This window comes from Onychostoma macrolepis, chromosome 18, assembly GCF_012432095.1.
Source record: "Onychostoma macrolepis isolate SWU-2019 chromosome 18, ASM1243209v1, whole genome shotgun sequence".
NCBI lineage: Eukaryota > Metazoa > Chordata > Actinopteri > Cypriniformes > Cyprinidae > Onychostoma > Onychostoma macrolepis.
This window is the reverse complement of record NC_081172.1, coordinates 10,810,900-10,837,853: the sequence shown is the minus strand read 5'-3', so window position 1 is coordinate 10,837,853 and position 26,954 is coordinate 10,810,900. Positions and strand designations below refer to the sequence as shown.

Below are 26,954 nucleotides of genomic sequence, written 5' to 3'. Positions count from 1 at the left end.
GACAGACTACCACAATCTACCTGCCATTCTGAAATATGTTTTAATTAAATAATAATAATAATTATTATTATTATTATTATTGACACTATAACTCACTATATTGGACTAAATGTTACATTTTGTGTCTCTATCTATATTCTATTTTGAGATGTGATTAAATAACGGAATAAATAACTATTGTCCAAAATATCATTAAAAAAGAACTTTGATGAATTACCTTTATTTAAATTTAAAGAGCACATAAAAAAAACACAGTAGATAAATAGAATACAAATTTATCAGTGCAGCTATCAGAGAGAATGTTTGTGCGTTTACCATAAGAACTGAGTAATTTCACCTTACCACAGAGTAAACCACATTAAAAAAATAAAATAAATAAATAAATCAAATAAAACAATTTATAGGTGAAAGTTGAATAGATCAAGTAAAATACAGATATAAATACGTAATTTTAAGGAGAACACAACATGGTGTTTTGTGTCCAGGGTTGATAAGTGCATGAATGTCCCTAATGGAGGTCTCTTATGACAGTGTATAAGCAAAGAGCATGACTATGCTGAACATTACAAGAGAGCTGCCTACATGCTTCACTGTGCTAATTAGTCACATTTTCATTGTTTCCAATTCTTGCAAATTAGAAAATCCACAGAAAATGTAAATCTCTTGTAAAGGTAATGCAATTGATTTTTTTTGGGATAGTATGTGTTACCTGCTCTTTCTCTTTATTTATCAGAGCCTACTGTTTCCATTAGATGGACATTAAATGATTCAAGTCCCTGAACAGCTAGAAACTGTGTTGTTGTTTTTTGTGTAATGAATTGCTCTAATGAGGTAATGTGTTCCCCGATGAAATAACTCAATCTTAAAATGTGGTAATAAGACTACAACAATATTATTTACAATATTTAAAAAAAAAACACACACAAGCGGTTAAACTGATGAAAAATTCAGTCTCTGATCTTTCAGATTCTCATCTTCTTTGGAAATTGGGTTCCTCCAGAGTCTGTGTGTAAAATGCAGAGAAGCTCAGCTTTTTATTTGCATGTCAAGCAGTTCTACTAGTTGATCCTTATTAATTACAAATTGTCTGATCAAGAGTGTATGTGCAAGTCATACCTTATTACTTCAATGGAGGGGCATGATGGGAGGCATTTGGCTATCACTGTGGCTCCTGCTGTGGTTATATTATTGGCCTCCAGGCTGCAATCATTAGTATTAATGACATCAGCATATTGTGATCACACTAATAGCTAAACCTTCACAGCAAGCACTCAAGTACTTACTCAAGTCTTTTCAGCTTCGTACACAGGGGTAGAATCTCAGCCAGTGTCCGTGCCAGGCTGTCATCACATGAATTCCATGACAAGCTGAGGAAGACATTAATTCATAAACTAATGGCAGCTTTGCAAACACACACAAATACAAGGACCGGGACAATGCAATGTCTGGGTCCATGCATTTATCAGTCAAACTGCAGCATTAAAAGAAGTCTGAAATGACTTATCCTACCTGACGTCCTCTATGGATGGACAGTGTTTGAGGGATGAGGCTACACCAACCAGATCTGAACTCCCAATCGAAGTCAAACTGAGAGACAAGTAGTGATACTGGTTTACAGCATGCAGCAGTATCTAATATATAATCATGTTACATACCATTCAAAATTTGGGGTCAATAAGATTTTTAAATGTTTCCTAAAATGTATCTTACGCTTACTAAGGCTGCATTTATTTAAACAAAAATAAAATAAAACATTAATATTGTGAAATATTATTACAATATTATATATATTAAAATAGCTGTTTATTTTAATATATTTTTAAATGCAATTTACTCCTGTGATGGCAAAGATGAATTTTCAGCAGTGATTACTTCAGTCCTCAGTGTCACATGATCCTTCAGAAATCATTCTAATCTGCTAATTTGGTGTTCAAAAAACATTAATTATTATCAATGTTGAAAGCGGTTGTGCTGCTTAATATTTATTTATTTATTTATTGGAAACCTTAATATGAATGAATAGAAATTTCAAAATAACATATGAATGTCTTTACTGTAATTTCTTGCTGAATAGAATTATGAATGTCTTTTAAAAAAAATCATACTGACCTCAAACTTTTGAACGGTAGTGCATGTGATGTAAAAATGTATTCATTCCACTTCATATATGTGGCTCTAATGTATTTAGTGTCTTACTGTAGTATCTTTAGTGCCTTCATGCTCATCAGTCCTTCACAAAGAGATATGGATCCTTGCTGGCCAAACTGATTCTCTGACAAACTAAATAAAAACAAAAATGTTATTCCCGTCAGTGACATCTTTTTAAACCAATAGTTTCATCTAAAATTAATTCTTTAATTTTTCACCGTCAAGACCACGGGACTTACTTGAGTTCTGAAAGCTGAGTCAGTAACGGAGCGACTTGTGCTAGTTTAGCAGCACTGGCCTGGCCAAGCTGGTTTTTGGACAGCCTGTGAATACAAAATAATTAAAAATGATCACTTACTTATTTTCCAAGTAATATCACACATTAATAAAATAAAATAAATGTTTTACTGTAGTTTCTGAAGAACTCTGCAGTGGGATAGTGCTGCCAAGAGCTTCTCTCCAGCCTGGTCAGTCACATTGTTGTCTGACAGACTACAAAGAGTTCATCAAGGAAAATTAATTATGATGCAATGAATCCTTTCTTGCATTAAATTCATTTTTTTTTTTTTTAAACTGAACGTTGCTGAATATTTTAAACATTGACAAGTTGGCTTATATATTTCCACCATATTTAATTGTTTTAATTGTGTCCACTAGAGGGCACACTACTATAATATAAATTGTTAAGGCACAGGAAAGGAATAATCTTACTCAGTGCAGTTACCATACCTTAGTTTTACTAATTCAGTCCATGAAGGAATGCATTTCACAAGCTCATAAGTACCATCTCCCATTCGCCAACTTTCCAACCTGTAAACATCAAAAAATGTTATTTTCATATCACCAAACACTGTGGGCATTTGTGTGCATGTGCTTTTTACTGACCACAATACTTACTCAATCTCTTCCATCTGTCTAAAACCTTTAAAAGAAGCCAGTAGACAGAGTATGCCAGTGCCATTCACAAACGTCTCTGATGTCACCACTCTGATTTTGTTCAAGCTGAGGAGAACAACCAACCAAAGTAGAGAAGAAAAAACAGGATGTGCTCTCAGGTGAGTACAGCAGATTACTGAGTACTTTGCTAAATATTCTATGAACATTTCAGGGTGTAAAAGCCTTACCTGAGCCTCCTAAGTGAGGTCAAACGGCTGAAGCCTTGAGCTAGAATGGTTATACCCTTCTCATCGAGTATCAAAGAGTCAAGTCTATGATTGAGAACAGAATATTGAATATAGTATATCTTGTCAGTCATTATGAATGCATTACAAACTAGCCACATTTCTTAAATTCAAGAGTGCATGAGTTACCGTATCTCTGCCAGTGAGACACACTGCACCAGACCACTAACCAGGTCAAACCCTCGAGGTGCTGTCCAACCAGAGCACTGGGACAGACTGGACAAAAAGATATTGGCCAATCAGCAATGTTGCACTCTTTATCGCTGAGAAAAGAATATCAGACACTTACTTGATCGACTTTAGATTTGGCACACTTTGAAGTGCTCTTCCAAGTACTGCAGCTCCATGGTCACCTAAAACAAGCTGGGACAAACTGGAAGACCAGAGGCAAAGGGAAATATTGAAACATGGGAAGTAAAAGGTAAATAAGCTCACAGAATGAAATTACACATAAATAATAATAATAAATAAATACACATAAATAATCTGTGTAAAGATCACTTTAAACTTTAAAAACAACACACCTCAGACTCTCAAATGATGCCGTTTTTGGTAATACTTCAGCAAGTGTTGCCACCTCATCCTCAGCTGCTCCTTTCAAATCAAGACTGTAAAAAAACAGTACTTATTATACTACCAACAGGGTTGCATGCACTGTATATAGGTGTTTCTACATCTTCAAAGACCCAGGGGCTGATTTTTTAAACTGATTTAAAATTATTTTATTTCAGAATTTCTTTACGATGCAGTTATTTTTAGTGTAGATTTTATGAATGAAAATCAATAGTAAAAATTAAATTATAAAATGTTAAATTATAATTATTAAATGTTTCAAAATTATTTTATTAATTTTAAAAAAGTAGTTGCGGCATCATTTCAATAAAAATAAATCAATATCACTCGTGAGCATAATATTTTTATTGTACTTAATTTCCTATTAAGCTTTATTTTTGTTAAATTTTGCAAATAGTATGAAAAAAAATATTTAATTTAGTATATTTAGAATCCTTAGATGCAATGAAATTAGCCCCCACCAAAAATTATTATTACAAAAATTTCCACCACTGTTATTTCTATCACAGAATGGTGGCAAAATTACATAAAGGTCCTGTGATGCATGTATGTTAGATATTATGTAAAAAGTATGTTTTAAAACACCTACATATACAGTATGGGTCATTCTTCAAGTGGGGTGTCAAAATGTAGTGCTATGCATTTAAAATCAGTTTAATATGCTATATCCATTAAAATAAAAGCTTAAGAACATTTTGATTTTTAAATAATTTCAATCAAACACTGGTGACACAGCCACTTATGTGTATGTCATTTTGAAGTAACACCACAGACTATATTGCAAGTTAGTATAGGCTCTGTGGTTTTACCAGGAAAGACTGTAACACCACAGTCAAATCAGCCTAAATTCAGACTTTTCTAAAATGATGATTTTATTAGCATGATGATGATTTCAAGATCAGGGGACATTTAGGAAATATTTATTTATCAAAATTTTGATCAAAATATGTCAGATCTGCAAGTTATCAACATAACACCACAGACACTAATAAAGTACGACACATGAAATTGTCAGAAATTTAGCTAACTTAGAAAATTACTATGCATGCATGGCAGTAACATGCAAACATTTTATGATTTATTGGTATTTCAAGTTTATTTCAACTGTTGTAAAGTAGAGGGACACTTGCCACCGCAAATGAAGAATGACCCGTATAAAATAAAGATGACTGATCTTTGGAACACTTACGTAAGGTTCCTGAGATTCCGTAAGAACGGAATGACAGCAGAAAAAAATTCTGCACCTTTTCGGTCCACTTTGAGCTGAGAGAATCTGGACATAAAATAAAGTAGAATTTATACTAAGGGGGAAAAAAAAACATCTAATAGACAAAAAAAAAAAAAAAATAGTATCAACTCTCATTGGCTTACCTTAAATCCTGCAAGGCATGACATTTCTGAATGGGAAGTGTCAGAAGAGCGAGATGCTGTCCTTCTATGTCGCAGTTATCAAAGCTAAATAATGTGACAAAAGTGGAGTTGTACATTAAATACGGAAAATATAACAAAAATAAGAGAGTGAATAAAAGCATAAAACACAACAAGCTGACAATCAAACAAAAAACCAACACACCTGATGGACTGCAGAGCAGGTGAGAATTGTTCAGGATAATCTCTGTCAGAAGGAAAAAGGGCCAAATTAGTTTTGCATATTTATTTACAATATTTATAGCACTCCATATTCTATGAGCATAAAAATATATAGAATTATCAAACTTACACAAAAATGGATCTAGGACTGGAATTTCCCTCTGTAATGACGCTCATGGATGCACGGTTGACGCTGCAAATATTGGTTAAAAGATGTTTTTAATTTCACCTCTTCATATTTTGACCTAAATGTTTTACCTAATCACTTGGCAATAAATTATTAAGTTCGGATAATTTGCAAATTTTCTAATTTAAATCTGTTGTGCCATTGAACATGAATGTTTGAGTTGGGATGAAATAAGAGTAACATCGCCACACAGGAAACCATTAACCCACATACACCCACAACCGACTCACAATTAAATAAATAAATACATTTGGTTAATTCAAGGGACTTCAAAGAAAGTACCCAGAAAAGCGCTATATAAATGTAACGAATTAATTACATGTAAAGGAATTACGTAATTTAATTACAAAATAAAAGTAATTGTAATTAGTTACAGTTACTAAGAAGAAATGTGTAATTAAATTACAGTTACTTATGAAAATGTCAAGGTTTACAAAGGGGGTTACATCTGATTTTTTTCACACACACTTCCACATACAGATTTAATTGATTTCTTTCATAAATTACAGTGACTGCTCTAAAATATGAAACACCAATGTTTCAGAAGTTTATAACATGCTTGTCTGATAACTGATTATATTTCCTATATGGGTTTATGTATATGCTTTTTTTTTTTTTTTTTTAAGATTAACTGTTTTTTTTTTCTAAGATATTGTTAGATTCTAGTGTTTCCTGTCATAGCTATGCAAAGATTTGATTTCAAAAACAGTATCATAGCTATTAAACTATTTCTTGTTATGATTTTAAATCTGTATTTAACCTCAGAATGATTTTAAAGTAAGTCTGATTTTGTGGTGGCTATGCTTCAAAGGGGACATCGGATGCCCATTTTCACAAGCTGATATGATTCTTTAGGGTTTTCTTGAAATGGTCTCAGTGGTCATGAAAAACAACACCCTTTTTACCTTGTCAAAAACAGCTCTGTTCACAGCAACTCGTTTCGCTGCATAACTCTTTACATGCTAATGAGCTCTGCTCACCCTGCCCCTCACTTTGCAATTTGCAAATAATCATAAAAAATATAAAGTCCTAGACTGGATTCACCCTTGAGTTTTAACTTTTGAACAAAACCTGCCTGGAGTCTGGAGTAAAATGATTTGCGCAGCCAGACATAAACGAATTTAGTGAAAGTGAAGTAAAGTGACGAGTGGCCAAGTATGTTGACCCATACTCGGAATTTGTGCTCTGCATTTAACCCATCCAAGTGCACACACGCACAGTAGTGAACAAACCGTGAATACAGCAGTGGGCAGCCAATGCTGCGGTGCCCGGGGAGCAGTTGGGGGTTCGGTGCCTTGCTTAAGGGTCTCACCTTTTCATGGTATTGAAGGTGGAAGAGAGCGTTGGTTATTCACTCCAAAATCAAAATGGCTTGATAATTGAGACTGACTTTAGGTTTTTGGGGGATTAAAAAAAAAGGAGTGAATTTTTATCATTGTAGGGTGGTTGTGTCCACACACTGCCAAGACACATTTATATGCAAATGAAGATATTTGGCATCCAATGTCTCCTTTAAAATTAAAATATTATAACCTGTAATTATAGTCTGACAGTAATCAGTGTTGAGTACTACTGTAAGGTTAACCCTGCCTGGTTTACATGTTTGAAAATGATTAACAGTTGAAAACATTAGAAATTTAGAAACGTAATCAGTTACATTACTTTAATAAAGTAATTGAAAAGTTACACTACTTATTACATTTTAAGTAGGGTAACTTGTAATCTGTAACCTATTACATTTCCAAAGTAACCTTCCCAACATTGATTGTGGGTTACTGCTTCAGAACCGCACCTGATTTCTTTGATGTGTGGCTGCAAATTTAGGCATCTGGCAATGAGACTGGCAACAGCATTTCCTGTCAGCCACGGCTCTTCAATCCTAGTAAAGACATTCCAAACACATTGTCATCCTCACAATGCATCTGCTATATATTGCATCTGTTCTTTGTTGTTTCTTCAACTTAAGGCACTTAGGATTTTAAGATATGTGGAAAATAAACTCATTAAAACAAATTTCCCACACTCACAAGTTTGTACACTAACAACAGTTCATATACATGTCTTATCGGGGAATTGTCATTTTTCCCCCACATATTCACCATAGTGTAGTTTCCAACAAATTTTTTGTTTTGTGTTTAACATTTTGTGTTGGAATAAATGGAATATGTCTTGCTAAGGCTAATTTAATAGGTAGCATTTTATATATATTAAATAAACACAATTACATTCAATTACACTATTTACCAGACCTTGATTTTTACTTTCGATTCCATATGTTTTATATTTCATATCACTGTTGTCTCAGACACAGCTGTTTTTTGGTAAACAAGTGCAATAACCTTTGAAAATCATTTAACAGGGCAGCATTGTTAGTCATGATGAAAATGATGCATAAGGGTGGCCATAATTTGTGTAAAACTGATGTAAATAAATTCACATAAATACTAAAATTGTTTATTACACTCTTTGTGTAGGCTGTCATTTTATTAGTTATATTTTTTGCAAATATTAATTATATTTTTACAGTGGAATTTCATATTTTTAAATTGATAGTATGGGTCTGAGACAAGGGTAGAAAAAAAGAAATACATAATAAAAATTTTCAAAATTCCAGAAGTTGAAGAAACACATTTTCAAATAAACAGATGTTTTGTTCATTTCTTACCTGATGTCTCTGTGTTGGTGACAGCTACTGAAATTTTTAACAAAATACTCAATCTGCTCAGAACTCAGACCATTATTTCTTAATCTGAGAGGAACAGAAAAAAGCACATTAAAAATGTGCCAAATATGCCGATAAACGCCAAATATCCAAGAAAAGCATCAATGTGAGATCAATCCATAACAATCAACAATCTTTGTAAAATCTTACTTCACAGTTTGGATCGTGGACAGCTCAACCAGGCTGTCCAGTAGAGGGAAAAGGCCTTGACTGTGCAGTGAATTAGAAGACAATCTAAAGAACAGAGGAGCAATCAATGTTTATTTAAATGGTCATGAAACCTTTTTAGATATTAACAGATATGTACAGTTTGCACATCTCTGAAAACACTGATAGTACACAATTAATGGAATAAGGGGATTAATAAGAGGAAGAATCTATAAAACAAAGCACTTTTCTGAGAGGACAAATAAGGAACATCAAGTTTCATTAGTTAAGAAATGTGCAAAACACACACATTACGGTAACATAACTGTGCTCAAATACTCACTCTAATGTAAGTAGTCTAGGGCATCTGTTCACTATTTCCACAAGCTTCTTCAAGTGTCTGACCTCAAAACTGCATTCCCTTAGCCTGCAGTTAAGACAACAGTAAGAGGAAGCTAAACATCAAACCACTTTCACTTTTGACTTGAGTGAATAAATCATACTATTCTCGTGACTCTCTGATTGTGTTTTTATCACACATGTATTCTGGGAAATTACCTAAGAGTTTTGCCGTTGACATGTTCCTGCACAAACTTAATCAGAGACTGATCTTCCACTCCAAGACTAAAGATGAGAAACACACATATAATACGTAAGCCAATTATTGTTCGTGTCAATGAAAAGTAAGGAAACAATGGAAGTGATAGAGTGTTAGCCTTTACCTGACTTCAACTGCAACAACTTTCTCACAGGTGTTCATTGAGTTGACCAAATGCAGTGCCCCGACTTGAGTTATTTGGTTGCCGGTGAGGCTGCGAAGGAGTGCAATAAGTCAACTTTACAAGGTAAATTCAATTACAAGCAAACTCTACATCTGTCACTGAACTCTTACCTCACTGAGCTGGAGATCTTTAGTTTGGGCAAATAGTCAACAAAACATTTCACCCCTTCATCATGGAGAAGGTTATGAGACAAACTACAGTGGAGAAAGAAATAAAAATGAACTGTTTGTGATTACAGGACAGTAAAATACACCAACTTCTATTAAGATGAGAAGATGGAGGTAAAAGAACAGAGGAACACTTACTCCAATTCAGATAGGCGAGGACAGTTCTCCAGTATCCCTGAGAGCTTCTCAACATTGCTTTTGCAAAGTTTATACTCTGTGAGCCTGTTAACATCATAGAGAGAGTCAAAACCTTCAGTTTCCAAAAGTGCAAAGGCCACAAAACAATCAAGAAATAATCTATTACAGTGATTCAGCATTACATTACGGTATCCAGTTTACATCAAAGGCAGTGTAATTTTAGCATTATTTACTATATATACTGTTACAGTATTTATTAATTAATAAAATGAATAATTAATTTTAGTATTTTATTAAGTTTTTCATCTAATATTGAAAATAAATTGGGCAGAGTACTTTGTTTGGGCACTTCTCCAGGAAGACGTGTGCACACATCAGCCAGAGCGAGAGCAAGCACACGCCCAGCAATGGTGGTAAGCTGGCATTACTTACTTGCAAATTGCTGCCTCTGCTTTTTCAGGAACAAACTTGATGAATGCTTCTGCCTGGTGCCTGAGAATCATGTTAAAACCAATCAAGATTTGTGATTTTAAAAGTATATTTAAGAAAGTTAACCCTGGTTTAATATATGTCATGAACTGAAGTAAGATACCTCAGTTCTACAGCTGTGACACGCTGACAGTCAGCAAGAGATCTGATCAATAACAAAGCCCCATTTGTAGACAGGTCAACATGACTTAGGCTGAAAAACAAGAATGATCATCATGAATGATTAGTCATATCAGGTCATTTATGTTAGAGATAAACCACAGTTGTGCTGGAGGAACCAGACTGTTATATACCCAACCACTTACTTCAGTAGTTGAAGAGAAGACATTTCAGGAAGAATTAACATCAACTTCTCAACAGACTCATTTGATAATTTTAGATGGGAGAACCTGTAACACAAATAAACAATGAGGACTAGCTCAATACAGATGATACATGCATCTGGTAAGTCTTGTTTACACTAAATATTTGCAGAAGAGCTACTCACGCAATTTCCAGTAGGTTTTCACATTCTACCAGTTGTTTACACAGCTTGGCCATGTAGACAGGTTTGATATCACTATGGTTTATGCTGAGAAGACAAATGCACTTAAACCACTCTTAATTGTAATGTAGAAACATTCAATTTCTATGAAGCAGCTTTGCAACAATTTGCATCGTAATAAATAAACGTGAATAACAAATTATTAAATAATCACTGCAAAATCAATGTATAGTCAAGTCAAGTCACCTTTATTTATATAGCGCTTTTAACAGTACAGATTGTGTCAAAGCACTTAACAGTATCAAATTGGAGGACAGAGTGTCAGTAATGTATAATGATAAGATTAAACACTCAATTTTCTCAATTTTCAGTTAAAGGCATTTCATTATTGAATTCAGAGATGCCATTGTCTAGCTCAGTTTAGTTTAAATAGTATCGGTGCAATCAAATCGACGATAATCGCTAGAAATTAAGTGTCCCCAACTAGGCAAGCCAGAGGCGACAGCGGCAAGGAACCAAAGCTCCCTCTGTGACAGAATGGAGAAAAAAAGCCTTGGGAGAAACCAGGCTCAGTCGGAGGGCCAGTTCTCCTCTGGCCAGACGAAACCCGCAGTTCAATTCCAACCGCAGCCATGTCAGATTGTGTAAAGGGCTTATCTGATTCCCGTGGTCTTGTCCCGATGAAGCATTTTAATTTATAATTTAATGTATTTGTTATATTTGTGTTTTATTCATTATTTGAATACTCTATTTTTATAATATTATATATATATAGAGAAAGAGAGAGAGAGAGAGAGAGAGAATACAATTGAGAGATGTACCTGAGTTTTTTATGCAGATGTATCCCGGTTACATTTTGGGTCAGCTGTCTTGAATTTATAAAGAACATTTGTTATTCAAAACCAACATTTACATATGCACTATTTTATATTAAGCAGAAATGTCTGCAACTGTTTCAGTACCGTCTGCTGGTGTCAAACCAAAGAACCAACTTTTTCTTTCCATTTTCACTGGTGAGAAAAAGCACAGCATTTTCAGACAGGCAGTAAAATGGTCAATAACTCCATGCTGATTTTGACAAGGTAGTTACCTCGCATCCACCCTCCTCAGGTTCTTCTGGTTACAGAGGGCAGAAGCAAGCATCACCACTCCATCCATATCAACACCATTTTCACTGACACTGTGTGAGCATTCAGAAAAAACATACACGCTTGTGAAAACAGAAATGCACTACAAGTAAATGGAGAAGTTATTTTGCACATGCAAAAAAAATGAGTGTCTGGCTAACTGTCAAGACCAAATGATGTTGCCAAGGAAACATTGGCCTACTTGATCTCCTGAATGATTCCTAGTTTAGGCAGAAGGTCCAAAATCTTCTTCAGCCCCTTGTTACCCAGTGAGTTGTTGGACAAACTGAGAGATGAGAAAAACATATTTCATTTGCACCCTACTTACATGAAGAATTGTGGGGGTATCAACTCAATCTGCTGCTGTAAAGTTATTGACTTTGTAAGTGTAGAAAGTGAGATGCATTTTGATACTTACTCTACAAGGGTTATGTAGGAAAAGCCCCCGAGTTTATTACAAAGGCTGACTACATTGGATACATTGATGTTACACTGCTTTAACCTATAAAGAAACAATTAAATGGGTCATTCCTGTCAGTTCAGAATGTTTGGTTTGGAAAATATTACCCACTGAAACAATGGTAGTGACATGGCAGTCAATTTCATTTTTAATTATAAAAAAAAAGCTACTGCTGCAGCAAAAAGTGTTTGAATGAAATTGTGGTACTTTCACATGCTGACAGAATGTCTGTGAATGGCCTTTCACAGTTTATTCCTGATTAAAATAACTTTTGGTTACACTTTATATTAGGTGGCCTTAACTACTATGTACTTACATCAAAAAATAAGTACAATGTACTTATTGTGTTCATATTGTACTGCAAAACACTTTTGCTGCTATTGAGGTGGGATATGGGTAAGGTTAGGGACAGGTTTGGTGGTATGGGTAGGTTTAAGTGTGGGTTAAGGTGTAAGGGATGGGTCAACAGTGTAATTATATATGTAATTACAGAAATTAATTACAGATGTAAGTACATATAGGTATTTTTAAAAATATAAGTACAATGTAAAAACATGTATGTACACAATAAGTGCATTGTATCAAATGATTAATTTAAATGTAAGTACATAGTAGTTAAGGCCACCTAATATAAAGTGGGACCTAACTTTTTGATAAATAAATATTCAAGTTCGCTCTTTATTTGTGTTTTGCATCACATTTGTCTGTTTTCCATATAAGGAATGATTTGCCTGTAATTGCATAACATCAGCCAACCCTACTACCCTTTTCCACCAAATCTCTGACTCTGTCCTCTAATTCTCCTGAAATATTGCCCAGTGGTGGACAATTGGACTTTATAGACACAATACACCACCTTATCAAACAAAATAAGATGAAAACAATCAGTATTTTATAATGAATCCATAAAGTCTAAAGTTCATTGTTAACTTTAAGGACTTTGTAACTAAGGATTAATTTGTTTTCCTTTATCTAAAAAGAAATAACAACATATTAAAGAATTCAGTACTTACGTTACATTCTTTGGCTCTTCTGTGTTATTCAAATCTGTGTTTTCACTAAGGAAGAGAAAGGGAGAAATAATATTTTGTTGCTTCTTTAGCAGTATTCAAATGTTTTATTGCATTTTAGTTATTGCTTTGAGTGATCACTAAATTGTGCAGTCATTTTAGACCAGGGGTGTCAAACTCAGTTCCTGGAGGGCCGGAGCCCTGCAGAGTTTATCTCCAACCCTAATTAAACACACCTGATCCAGCTAATCAAGTCCTTCAGGCTTATTTGAAAACTACATGGTTTGTGTGTTGGAGCAGGGTTGGAACAAAACTCTGCGTTTGACACCCCTGTTTTAGACTGTACTCAATCAGGTTAAAACAATAAACTTACTACCAAATTAAAAAAGCCCGTGCACATTTTCTATCGTCTAACATCTATGATACTTGATCACTTTGAAGGCAATGCATTACACAGCAGTACTTGGCCAACTGCACATTGCACAGACAAATCGACCACAATAGATGTGCAAACAGGAAATGTGAAATATAAAATACATGATTTGGAGTTCTGGGGTTTTACCCACCCTTTGATAATAACCCAGCTAATAGCATTTTAAGTAACACATCAGTCTGCACTCACCAGAGTTTGTCAGAGCTTTGTGAGAATAAAAGGCTGATGTCTTTATTGGCCCTGTATAGAATGAAACAACTGTGAACATCCTATGGAAATGGACCTAAATGGGCAGGTCATGTGACATGTTCACATCTTTTAGATGTAGAAGAAAATACAACTCAGACTACAATAAATACAGGTCAAAATGTGGAAAGATTAATCTTCTTTTTACTTCATAGTATAGTAACATTACCATTTTAAAGACATATTTAGGGTCACAGCTTGTATGTAAAACATAAAATCAGTCAAGTCAAGGATCTAAACTGCATGGCAAATGTTTTTCATTTTCCATTTTCATTAAAATGTCTTTGACAAGCCAACAAAACAACATACTCAACATGGATTTTCTGAACAGAGGTGCAGGCAGACATTCCCTCAACGAGTGTGAAGATTCCATCTGTGGAGATGCTGTTCTTCCCCATCCTAAATAAAAGTGTAAGAAAAATGAACCAGACTTACTTTATACTAATATTGAGTTTTTAAAGAAGCAAATATCTAAATAAACACAAGAAAGCCAAATCAGTTAACATACTATAGCCAGGTTTTTGAAATGTAAAACACACTACTTACAAGACAGAGACAATGTTGGGCAGTCTGCATAGTGTTTCCGCAATCTCTGTTATACCTTCATCTTTCAAAGAGTTATCACTAATACTGTCAGATAAACAGAAAACATTGACTGACACAAACAGACATGCATGACATATCATCAAGACCACCTAAAGTAACCTTTTTGGAAACAAACTGTGTCCAACTTTGTGATTTCAAAAATAAGCAGAAACATACACCAGGAATGTATTTGAATATTTAAAGCAATCATGTCAGGCCAATTACTTTAGGTGAGTGATGTGTGGACAATCCTTCAAAGCCCTGGCAAGTTTAGCAGCTCCAATATCAGTGAGACCACCACTGATAAAACTGTAAATCAGAGACAAACATAAGCCAGTGCAAAACACACTGCAAGGCAATAATGTGACAAAATGCATAAAGGACACAACGGATACTTTGTTGGATGAAAGACTTACTCTAGTTTCTGCAAAGCCTGGAGTTTACACAGGATACCACACAAAGCCTCTGCAAACTTGTCATCATATTTTCGGCTACGGAAACTTAAATGGATAATATATTTAACAAGCTGAGTACATCAACATGACCAGATTAGAGACTACAAACTACAATGTAAACCATGTACTTTCAACAAAATCATGTATTAGTGTTACAATTCTGGCAGAAACCCACAAGCTGATAATTATTTTGATGTTATGGCTGATGTTTGAAAAATGGTTGATATTAAAAGTCCATACTATTTTGTTTAAATAAATGTAAAATAAAACACCATCGCTTTAAAATGCAAGTTTAGGCAGCAGTATGAAAAATGGATATTAAATTCGAGATTTGCTAAAGATCACATTTAACAGCGTTGTTAAAATATTAGTGTTTTTAAAGATGAACTTCCGCACACATTAGAGGACGGCAAAGGTAATCAAAATGCAAAAATAGGAGAAATTAGCACACATGATTAAAAATCCAATATCAGCCAGTATGAACCGATACAGATAAATTAACATTCAGCTATCAGCTAAGAACCAATATGGTACCACTATATCAGCTGCTATACGGGCTCCAATTTACTACACATATCACGACATACATAAAGCATTTGTTCATAAAAGAATTTTATAGAAACTTACATGAGATGATCAACATTCTTGAAACTAGGGAGGATTTCCAAACAATCCAGATCAATTGAACAGCCACCAATGTCCAAACATACATTCCGATCAGCAGCCGCTGTCACAAATGCTAAAGAATCCATGTCAACTGCATTGAGTCTGATATTTCGCAGTTCAAACCGTGGTCTCGAACCAATAGCTCTTGCCAACTTAACATCTTGAGTCTCATGAGCACATCGACACAGCTCCACAATTTTGGGGCCTGTTTGACTGGTACTTCCTGCGAAACCCATCAAAACTTTACGGACGGTAGCTTGCCGCTTTTGTACCCAAGCCATAGTGCCCTCAGTCCCTTTAAGCTGGACCAAACTGGACTTGCAGGCCTCCGCCGCAAGCCCACATACATAAACATGGAGAGAGTCTGTAAAAACGGATTTTGGATCGATCTTGGTGGTCCAGCGGGTTTTCAAGTTAAGCCTCTTCTTAAGTTGACTCTCGGTGATGTTCTGGCTGGTCATGAGGTGGAGAGCAGCGAGAAACTCCTGCATTGTAAGGTGCATGAAGATGAAACCATATCCTGAAGATCCATCCTCACGAGTCAGTTTCACATGAGACAGTATACCGCTTTTAACACCAAAATCCTGGAGTTCTGGAGACACATCTGTGTCCATGAAGACTATAGTACTTTCCTCCAGTCCTCTGAGGGCTAAGTGACTCATCTCAACAATTTTAGATCTGTATCTCTGCAGCAGAGATGTACCAGACACCACACCACCATTGATGCGTTTGAGGAACGCCAAGAGGATCTGCATGTAGATTTGGGTTAAGGACGTTGGTAGTCGCAGATCAGTTCCATCACTGGAGAACAGATGTTCCATACATACACAGCATATATGACAGAGTCCAGGTACGTGAGACATTGACAAGAGGTGTCGGTTGTTCATCAACAAGTTTACAGCTTTCTTTTTGAGTTCATCTCCTTTTTTATGGAAGTATTGCTCAGCGTATTCCTTCACACCCAATCGGTCAAACCCTTGAAGCTCACAGGTTATGAAGCCAGGGCTTCCAAACATGTCAGTCACATCTCGTGGTCTACAGGTGACCAACACGGTGCAATCTGAAAGGAATTTACGACTGCACAGTCCTGAGAGGAGATCTGTCATTGGAAGAGGTTTGTTTGGGTCATTGATGCTCTCCAGCTTTTTAGGATGCGTAAGCTTGGCACGAAACTCATCATACCCGTCAAATATGAAGCAGACCTTCTCAGGGTTGGAGAGGATGAATTCAAACACTGCATCACTTTGTTCCTCATCATCGTCACAAGCAGGATAGAAGAGAAAGAGTAGTTCTTTCAAGGACAAATCACGTGAGATAAGATTGAGCTGCCGGAACTCCAGCAGGAACAGCAGGTGAATGGATGGGAAGGAGCCTTCAGCCCAGTCTCGACCGAGGCAGTGAACCAGCAGTGTCTTACCAGATCCAGCCTGGCCCAACAGCATGACAACCCTGCTGGTGGTTTTCAAAAGAGACTCAACAGACACTTTATGCTCTGACTCTTCTCCTTCATGATTGTCTAGAGAGGCTTGAGGCTGGATGGTCCTGTCTTTCCCTCGTGGAGGGTTCCTGTGTTTTAAATACACCCATGTGTCTTCCAAACAGATGTCCTTTACTACAGCTTGTGCCACTGACTCATGTTTTTGCAGTACCATGGATTTAAGAGCATCCGTGTAGCTCTGTAAATGATCTAGGTAAGAAAATCAAAGCATTATTACACTCTAAAAAATCCTGGGGTATTTTTTCAGTGTTTAGGTAGTTTTTGTGTTACCCAGCTTATGGTTCAGACATAACAACCCATTGTTAGGTAGTTTTTGTGATACCCAGATCCTGGGTCAGACGTAACATAATAAGTATCTGTGCAATCAAGTCGACAATATCGCTGGATATTAAGTGTCCCCATCTAAGCAAGCAAGAGAGAGCAGCCATCGAATTGATGCATTTCTTCGGTAAAATACAAGTTTGTGTACATTTTTAATACGTCTATAAAATCGTTACTGTACTGTATATCATTTAATTTTATGCAAAGCAACATACAGGAGTGCAGTGTGAGTTACCTAAGCAAGTATCGCATCTGTCTTTTCACGTGATGGAAATGTCTGACGCCTTGCATAAAATAAATTATTTTATTCATAAAGATATAAAGAATATAAATACTTTAAATGTTAGATATGTCCTCAGAGATGTATACTGTTTGTTTATGGGCAGGTTAGAGTCAGTCACAGCATATGAGTAAAACGCAGGGCAGCAATCTAATGTTAGCAGTTCCCCACTGAAAATTAATCAAACCATATGCTGGGTTAAATCAACCCATTATGCTGGGTCAAATAAACAACCCAATTTGCTGGGGAAAATTATTCCAACATGTGTTCTGTCCTATATTTACCCAGCCCTTGGGTTAAAAATAACCCAAATTGGGTCGTTTTAACTCACTGTTTTTTAGAGTGTAGGTATCATGAATTTAAATTGCAGTTCATACAAAAGCCTTAAAAAGACTTTAATCACATTTAAAAATCTATTAATGTTATTGCTTTAGAAATAAAATATTAAACCATGTGCCATCTGCAAACAAATAATGCTAGACATTACCTAAAAACTAATTTTCCTTTTCTGATTTTGCCTTTCCATTTCCTTAACACAGCTTGAAACCTAACTGATTTCTTTGAAAAGTGTTTATGCTATATTTCTTGTGCCACTTGGTATGATATTTTGTTATATATGTTTATATGATTAAATATATGTACAGTATATGTTTTGGGGATGACTAAGTATTATAATGCTGTCAATGACAATGTTAACATTAATAACAAGGTTCAGTTTTAAAATAATCTTTTGATAGTACTGTTCCTGTTAGGTTTATGGACCAACCCTGCAGCGAATGTTTTTCTTTTGATTAATCAGCTCAAAGTAATGCTACAGTTAAAGTAATTTTTGCAACAGATCTTTACAATAGATCAACTGGATTTTGTAACAGAAAAAATTCTACAAAAATAAAATATAACTTATATTATATATATATATATATATATACAGAGCTGGGTAGTAACTGATTACATGTAATCTGGATTATGTAATCAGATTCCAAAAATTAAGTACTTGTAATTAGAGTAAGTTACATTTTAAAATACTCGTAATCAGACTACAGTTACCTTTTTATGGATTACATGATTACATATTATTCACACAATAGCAATAAATTATTCATAATTCATTGATTCTTCCTAATTTCTCTTTTTTATTTTCCTTTCTAAAATAGCCTACCGATTATATACATATTATATATGTATATATAGTGCAGTTTTGTGGACATTCACACAAAGATCAGTCATTAGTCAGGTGGCGATAAGTACACTATATACACTATAAGAAGAACACAAAGAATAGCCTTCTCAGCTGCCATAGTTGCAACTCTTGTTTGTTCAACGCACCACCTTTTCCGTTTAAAAAAACGTTTTGCAATGTTTAGTTGGGGCTGAACGCAGCCCTGACTAGATCAGCCAATGTGCATGCGCGGTATAAGCACGTTATGACTCCAAGTAATATAATATATATATCCAAGTAATAATTTATTGATTTAGTAAAGTAAAAATACAGGAAATATGTTAATTATTTTTGTTTGGATTAACATAAGAAAGTGTACAAATGCAGCTCTTCTCATTGAATAGCTAATGAGTTGCTGTCAGCCGAGTCAAAGTAAATTTAACAGTTGAGTTGCTCAGAGCGACTGCTTTCACAATTAATCAAAATTCAAAATGGGTGTGTGTCTTTAAGAATAAAACATACCTAGCCGTGGACGTTTCACGTGTGGTGAAAGAGAAGAATCAACAGTCTCACATTTGTAGTTTGTTCCTTAAAAGCATAGAAAACAAAAAATGGCTTGAATAATTATAACCCAGAATTTCATATTCATATTTTACATAATAGCTTCTTTTTTTAACATCTACATGATACTTTCACTTTCACTTCGGAGCTTATTTGTAAAAAATTATGCGTTGAGAAGAAATTGTAAAACTATCATAGTATAAACTGTATAGAATATGTTGTTAAATTAAATTATGATTAATATTAAAATTATGCTTTAATTTTAATTGTAAATAAGTACAGTATGGTATGAAGAGGGAAAAGCTTTTAGCATAACTAAAAAAGTACTGAACATTACTCACCAGGTGTGTATCCAGCTATGGACACCAGTGTGGTTTCAAGAAGAAATGGAATGTTTTCACTGTACTGATATACAGTGGCGAGAAACTGTGTACATAAGTTTCGGTCTGAAGTCTTGAAGTAATCTACAACGGCCGAGACACGGTCTCTGGTGTTGGTCAATGACTGTATCTGATCCAGTGTTTTAGATTCCACTAATGCAAAGATCTGATCCAGAACACCTCTGTTTTGTTCGCATAGCAATTCCACCAGTGCACTAGCCTCCTGGGCCACCAGTGCCAGGATGTCTCCTGACCACTCCACCCTCTCCATGCTCAGCCATTAGCTGCGGAGAAAAAATCCTCAATTTTACTTTATAGAACTTTATAGTTTAAACAAAACTTATTCACCACAATATATTTAATGGTGTTGAGTGCTGATCTACACAACATTTAACAAAGCACAGCAGGTTTGTGATGTCGGTGCATGTGGTCCAACACTACATGCTTTGTTTGGCAAAGCTAAAGGCATGTGCATTTCTACAAGTCAGTTCAATAATTAAATGCTGCAAATACTGATATAAATTGATTACTCTTAATATTGACAAGATAAAATTACACAATTTACTAGAGAAAATAGATAGATGTGTTTGCAACAGAGGAGCCATGACAAATTATTGTTCACTATTTATTCTGTAGTAGGCTAAATGCTTTCAGGATGGCACATGTGTTATATTATGTTTCAAAGTAATGTTCCCCATATAAAGAATATCATGCAAAAGCTTTGTTAAGAAGGTTTCTGTCTATGCAATTAATTACTAAAATATAGTCAAATAAATAGCTGTTTTAAAAAATACGTAGCAGCTTGTGTCCATTTAGTAACCTGCACCTAACGACAGCTCCACTGTAGCCACTGGACGCTTTGCGTGAAGGCTGAGCTAATGAATGGCAATGTTAATCAACAACGTGCTTTGATCAAAATGTGAACTCAGAAGAAGCATTTAAAAATGTTCTCTATGTTTATAATATGAACTAGCTAACGTTACTCACCGCTGGTGGCATAACGCATCGGGTCCAGCTTAAGGGAAGAAAATGAAACTAAACTATCCCTCTGGTTTGGTTTCGATTTCTTTTATATGCGTAATAAAAAATACGGATCCTGTACAGTGCGAGACGTTGGAGCGACACTATTAAACCAAACCCGCCAAACTGCGTTAGTGCGTCATTTAAGTGTGTTTTAATATAAAATTGTATAATTTTATCTAACGACGACTGAGCATGTTGAAAAGGTTATTTTTCGGATCCTGTCTATGCAATCACAACCAAAAGCACTTTATAACGAATTAACAGATTTTAGTAATAAATTAACATGTGAATTCAATCAATTTAGCATTTTTGTTATTAATTAAAACTATCTTTGTTATACTGATTCGATGAGCAGCACAATCGATTTCAAAGTGTATGTGACGCGTCAAAAGCACCTTTACATAAAGTTATTCATTGAAGTTCGTCGTTACTATACATTTCATGTCGTGAGAGAGTGCATTTGAGGACAGCAGTGTTGATATGTATAGAATGTTGTAGTCTGCACTCTAGTGGTGATATAAAATCATTGCACCCCTTATAAGGACATCAAGATGTAGTCGGGGAAAATTGCTTTGTATACAATATAATTTAATTTAATTTAATAAAACAGAACAACATAAAAAAGACTCGATGCTTAGTTTTCATGAGTTTAAAAATGTAACTTTAAAAAATCCAAAAGGAAGACTGTAACAGCCCATTTCATTCAGAAGCAAAACAAGTTTAACCAGAAACGTGCAACACATAATTATGTGTGACAGCACCAGGAAATGTTTAATAATGGTAATACAATCTCCACATTGCATTATAGAGGTCATGAGATCATATTACGGTCATAAAACTAGATCATTGTGATTCACACTTTCATATTTACAAAAATTTGAACACTGAACAGCTACACAAAGCATTAAAGTTCTTTACAAGCCATAATGGCTGAAAGGCAGTTATATACTTTTTGTTTATGTGATATATGTGTGCACGTCTGTATGTGTGTTTGCATGAGAAAGACAAAATACAGTCAATTGAGACAAGACTGTCAATTCAGCGTCCTTTTGAGGAATTCCACCAGCAGATGTTGTGGAAAACCAAAATCCAGCCGGACTATCACATACCCCTGTACATGCACAATTAAAGAAATAAAACAACAATGTAACCATTCAAAGTGTTGAAATTATTTTTTGGTACTCTGCTGTATCATATAATGTGATGCATGTGGCCACTGTTAAATACAGATTGACAGTTACCATTGATAACATATTCATGGTATATCTAAAAGTGTCATATACTCACATCCTGAGGTAAAACTTCAGGATTGATGACATCAAAGAGATTGAGTCCCTGTTCATCCATCAAAGCAGTTAATTCTGGCTCCAGGTCTGAGGACAGAGATCAAATATGAAGAAAGGAACACATGATTGACATGCTGACTGCTTGGCTATGGTGGTCAGACTTACATGATATGACTTTGGGGATTCCCATTTTTTCCACAGCCTCCTGAAGATAACTTCTCAAGTTCTCCTCCATCTTTAAGGAGATCATATAACATTTATGCATAACAATAAATTAATAACTAATAAAAAAACATCATAATATAATATAATATTTATTTACTCTCACCTCAGTGGGTCCTTCTGATGTGGAAATGTTTGTTATAGAAATACTATGATGGTCACAAAACAGAAAAAAAAAGTTTAAATCAGGCACTGAAATTTGAAATAATAATAAAAAAAATGTTTTATGTCATTTTGTAGAATTCATCTTCAAGTATCCTTTATAACTTACCGCTCTGCATTGGCCTTCAGAATTAGTTTCTTCTCTGCATATGAGGCATTTGCAACAACTGTCACATCCTGTAATCACAGATCCAATAAATCCATAAATGAATTTTGTTATCTATCTATCTTTCATTTGCTTATGTTAGGGCGTGGCTCATAATGTGTTTTAGATTACTGTCTCAAAATAAAGTGTTGGCATGTCTTGACTGTTCAGTAAGAGCTCGACTCCAGCCACAGTTCTGACAGATGTGCCCTCTGTGGTGGTCCACAAGTGTGGAACTGACACACTCCTCGCTATTAACATCGGACCCTCAGAGGACAGCCACTGAAGAGAAAGTGAAAAGCCATCACACTCCCACAAACACACAGGTGCTGTTTGAAATGACAGTTGGTGTGCTTCAAATGGAAAACATTTATTTGCATGTTCCTATGGCAGTATAAAATGTGACAGTCATTTCCTCCCCCTTGCGGTTTGAATATTGTAATGAGTGTTTTAGTACCTTGTTCAACAATTCAGGCCTGGCTGAGGACAGCTCTGTCTGAAACAGATCCTGCAACAGACAGACACAAGAAAGAGAATATGCCTCAAAACACTTCTTAGTTTTATATGAGGGTTTTTATAGTTATATTAATATAAAACTGCATGGGCAACTCTAGCTCACAAGATTTTTAACTCCCAAACATGTTTATTATGAAAGTTCAAATATAGTAATAATAAAGTAGCAAATATTTATGTATGTATGTATGTGTGTGTGTGTGTGTGTGTGTGTGTATATATATATATATATATATATATATATATATATAATACAGGGGATTTCAATGCAAAAAAAAAAAAAGTTATTTTATTTATTTGTTTGTTTGTTTGTTTCTTCACTTTTGCATATAGATGCACAAACAATTTGCTCACTGTATGCTCAAATGCAAAATATGCAAAAATATATTACACCTAGGCACATAATACACATAAAAGAGGGCGTTAAAAATACCTTTCATAATATAAATGGCTCCGTCCAAGACATCTAATTATTTCATACCATGAGTTCTGTTCCAGAGATATTGCGAATAAATCGTCCATCATGGTGTACAGCGGCCATTAGCGGGTCAAGAAGCCCATCAGAAAACCAGAAGTACAGCATGCGGTTCTCGGTCAGTTGTGACGGGTTAAATATCGAGGTGGTGAGTTCTGATTTCGTATTATTGTAAATAACCAAACCCTGTTCATGAAAAAACAACAGTAACCACATCAAAGGATTTTAAAAATAGATTTGCATTTGTTTGAATGCAGTTTTTAAATATAATATCTTTGTAGTCAGACCTTATGGTATGATTCAATATAATTAGATTTGATGATTGGGGAAGAAGTCACAGAGATATCCACACCAATGTCACCATCACTAAGAAACTGTTCTGTTCAGAGGGAGAGCGAGAGAAGTAGCATAATAGCAGAAACAACCACAAAACCACATAACTGGTTTTGACTGCTAGGCTACATAAAGGAATAGAATATGAGAGCTCTGCGTTTTACCTGCTTGCTCCTGTATGAAGTCTGCTAGTATGTTAGCCACATTGTTTATTTCCTTACAGATCTGTTAGAGAAAGGAAACCCAATCATTTTGTTAAATGACAAGACAGTCTACTAATGGAGTCTAAGACACATAAAATTGAGTACCATTTGAAAAATAAGAGCAGACTTACAGTATATAGAACAACACGCTAGACACACTCACCTGTGACTTCACTACTAACTTCACTGTGAAAGTCACAATATCTGTGAACATTCTTTTCAGCCAGCCAGGCCTGCACAAAGTCAAAATAAAAGCCTTTTTAGTGCTCTTGCAAATGAGCATCACGTACGGATGGAAAATATGACAACTGATCTCCAGGAAGTGTTCTTTACTCATAGGCAAAGACAATTAACTTTGACCTAGATATAAATCAAAAGATATAAATAGTCACTTCTAGTGTGTCTGAGTAATTTGAAATGTTGAACTCACTCTCTGTCTCCCTGCAGGAGCAGCTTCAGTTTGTGAAACGTGAGGTAACAGTCTGATGTGTCTGCAGCCACTTTGCCCTTTCCACAGTCTAACACACAAACACAACTTTTTTCTGAGAAAAGTAGAGCCAATTTCAAGATTAAGTATTTAATGTCAAACAGAGCTATCTAAACAGAATGGGATTCACTCACATAGTTTTGGATTGATGACCAGGTCGATTTGTGACTCTACTTCAAAATCCACTGACTGTTTTAGGTCGAGTCTGTATAATAAAGAATATGGCTATGTTACTTTGATGCAAAGTGACATTCGTTTTACTATTGCGGTAGGAAAAATATGGTACACATTGGTAATTTTTCCTTAAGGTCATAATTTGGACACTTACAACATAAATAGTCTCATTACATTTTCTCATTTTTTATTCAACATAGTTACCTAAACAGATCAAACATATTTAAACAGATCAAATATTTTCTTTAACTTGTGAAAAATTTAGTTTACATTACATAAATATTTAATCTACGTTTTTAAATGCAATATTCTTTAAAAAGCTCATCATTCGATCCCTTTCTACAACAGAAATTCTCACATTACATTTGATCAAATTTTTAAAATGTTGTTTTGTTCAACCTATGTTACCTAAACAGATAAATATTTTTTACTAATGAAAAATAAATAACAATATTTACAAATTAACATTTGGTCTCAACAAGGTAGTTTATATTGAGTGACAGCTACTGTAAATCTAGTGACAATTAGATATTCTGCCAGAGTTTCTTTTTTATGATTTTTGGAAAATAGTTTTATTTTGGACAATAGTGTATTTAATGCTTATTTATTGAAAATAACAAAAATAAATAAATAAATAAATAAAACTAAAACCGAAGGCCAAGAGCCTTCTTTCAAAGATCATTTGTTGAAAAATGTTCATCATTTTGACAAAAAAAGAAAAAAGAAAAATTGTGATGCTGTAACTGGCTGACCATAAGAAACCTTAAAGTTCATACTATATAAACAAAAGATCATAATTTCATTGAATACATACTGTATGTAGAGCACGGGGTTAAACCACAGCTGTGGTATTAAAGAAACCTGACCCTGATGTGTGGTAATAAATAGAAACACTCACAGCCAGCTGCCATAACCATAGTTGATGGTCCCTTTGAATGCAGCAGAAACATTTGAAATGGAGATCCCTATTCCTTCATTCTCCTTCAGCTCAAACTCACTCTTTCCAATGGAAAGGTTATGGATCTCTAAGCTGCGGGCGATGTGGGAAGAAGAGCTTCATAAGATACAAGATATAACACAGACATGGACCACATAATATGTAAACAATTTCAGGAATCTCTTACTTGTGGAATCCATATTTCACCGTCCCAAAGCCTATTGATCGTTGTCCCTCTACGCTGGGATATTTGGCATGTTGAAAAGCGGCCTGTATGACTTCAGTAGTTTTCTCATTCACTGAGGAATCAAGGAAGGGAGATATTTATTCTCAAATCCAGGGTTTTCCAAGAACTACAGGGGGTTTGTGAGTTGATGAGAATAATTAATCTAATTATTTAAAATTTTAATATTTTTAAACGAAAAACAATCAAAATAAAACTTACTAAAAAAGATTAAATATTTTATTTGTTTACCTGAATATTTTATTCATTAATCAGCATCATACAACTATGAACACGTGACTGTGTTGTTAAAATATTAAAATATTAGATTAAAATCTCAGGGGACACTTCAAGTAAATATTTTCTCTTTTTTTGTTGTTGTTGTTATTTTATACCAACAATTTGCAACAGTTTAGTTGCTTTGAATGAATTATGTTGCAAAGTAATGAAAATCAAATCATAATCATATACTTACAAAAATCTGGCTATAGTACATAAATCAATGAGAGTGTACTTACGAACTGCAGCGGCAGGATATGTAAGCCTGCAAACTGCTCCTGTAAACCTGTAGGCAGCGGGAGGATCCAGACAACAACAACTAATTTTGACCAGAGCAAGAACCAGGAGCAGCGCAGCACTCCTCTCCATCTTAACAAATCTGAAAAAACACAGATGAGCTCCTGTCTTTTACAGATATTCAGGCTTCTCTTTCAAAAGAGCTCTGTTTCCATTCAGCAAGTATCTGAGGAGGAGGGACAGATCCAGAGGTAGCCTCAAAGGAAGAGGGGGGTGGACAGGCCTTGTAATGTCTGATTTGCCATGTCCCTCTTCTGGAGAACAAGAGAGAACATGCAGCTGCCCCTGGGGTCGACTAGCACATGTTGCTCAACATTATTGGAGGACAGTCAACAGTGCACAGGGACTTTTTTGTGTTTTTCCGAGCATTCTGTTGTACAAAACAAATAAAAGATATGGACAGTGT

At 35.0% G+C, this 26,954-nt stretch overlaps 2 protein-coding genes across 2 annotated transcripts; both read right to left on the bottom strand.

The window, feature by feature from the left end:
* Positions 1-201: 201 nt before the first annotated feature.
* On the bottom strand, positions 202-21,236 carry nlrc5 (NLR family, CARD domain containing 5). Its single transcript, XM_058752205.1, has 44 exons — positions 20,777-21,236; positions 19,751-20,073; positions 19,371-19,436; positions 15,552-17,277; positions 14,886-14,969; positions 14,695-14,778; positions 14,431-14,514; positions 14,194-14,283; positions 13,828-13,878; positions 13,209-13,253; positions 12,154-12,237; positions 11,938-12,021; positions 11,699-11,788; positions 11,571-11,618; positions 11,430-11,477; positions 10,612-10,695; positions 10,430-10,513; positions 10,228-10,317; positions 10,068-10,127; positions 9,636-9,719; positions 9,441-9,524; positions 9,271-9,360; positions 9,107-9,172; positions 8,892-8,975; positions 8,552-8,635; positions 8,345-8,428; positions 7,472-7,558; positions 5,623-5,685; positions 5,476-5,517; positions 5,274-5,357; positions 5,092-5,175; positions 3,854-3,937; positions 3,619-3,702; positions 3,459-3,545; positions 3,273-3,356; positions 3,046-3,150; positions 2,878-2,958; positions 2,557-2,640; positions 2,388-2,471; positions 2,197-2,280; positions 1,510-1,587; positions 1,284-1,367; positions 1,117-1,200; positions 202-1,003 (listed from the first exon to the last, which is right to left on the bottom strand). The coding sequence occupies exons 2-44, from the start codon at positions 20,058-20,060 to the stop codon at positions 931-933; spliced, it is 5,244 nt and encodes a 1,747-aa protein (XP_058608188.1). The 5' UTR covers positions 20,061-20,073; positions 20,777-21,236; the 3' UTR covers positions 202-930.
* A 147-nt stretch (positions 21,237-21,383) lies between these two features.
* cetp (cholesteryl ester transfer protein, plasma) lies at positions 21,384-26,808 on the bottom strand. Its single transcript, XM_058751636.1, has 16 exons — positions 26,491-26,808; positions 25,937-26,048; positions 25,711-25,842; positions 24,773-24,843; positions 24,582-24,669; positions 24,315-24,384; positions 24,113-24,173; positions 23,903-23,994; positions 23,622-23,801; positions 23,085-23,135; positions 22,760-22,909; positions 22,592-22,659; positions 22,427-22,469; positions 22,264-22,333; positions 22,100-22,185; positions 21,384-21,923 (listed from the first exon to the last, which is right to left on the bottom strand). The coding sequence occupies exons 1-16, from the start codon at positions 26,618-26,620 to the stop codon at positions 21,846-21,848; spliced, it is 1,482 nt and encodes a 493-aa protein (XP_058607619.1). The 5' UTR covers positions 26,621-26,808; the 3' UTR covers positions 21,384-21,845.
* Positions 26,809-26,954: the final 146 nt, after the last annotated feature.

What these genes read in the sequence shown, in the direction of transcription:
- cetp (XM_058751636.1), bottom strand. Translation starts at nt 26,620, where the DNA reads ATGGAGAGGAGTGCTGCGCTGCTCCTGGTTCTTGCTCTGGTCAAAATT. An exon ending in CTTCATACAGGAGCAAGCAG is followed by an intron (nt 23,995 to 24,112) that starts GTAAAACGCAGA and finishes CCCTCTGAACAG; the next exon opens with AACAGTTTCTTAGTGATGGT. An exon ending in CTGAAGTTTTACCTCAGGAT is followed by an intron (nt 21,924 to 22,099) that starts GTGAGTATATGA and finishes GTGCATGTACAG; the next exon opens with GGGTATGTGATAGTCCGGCT.
- nlrc5 (XM_058752205.1), bottom strand. Translation starts at nt 20,060, where the DNA reads ATGGAGAGGGTGGAGTGGTCAGGAGACATCCTGGCACTGGTGGCCCAG. An exon ending in GTTCAGAAAATCCATGTTGA is followed by an intron (nt 13,879 to 14,193) that starts GTATGTTGTTTT and finishes CATTCTATACAG; the next exon opens with GGCCAATAAAGACATCAGCC. An exon ending in CCATCCATAGAGGACGTCAG is followed by an intron (nt 1,368 to 1,509) that starts GTAGGATAAGTC and finishes TGTCTTCCTCAG; the next exon opens with CTTGTCATGGAATTCATGTG.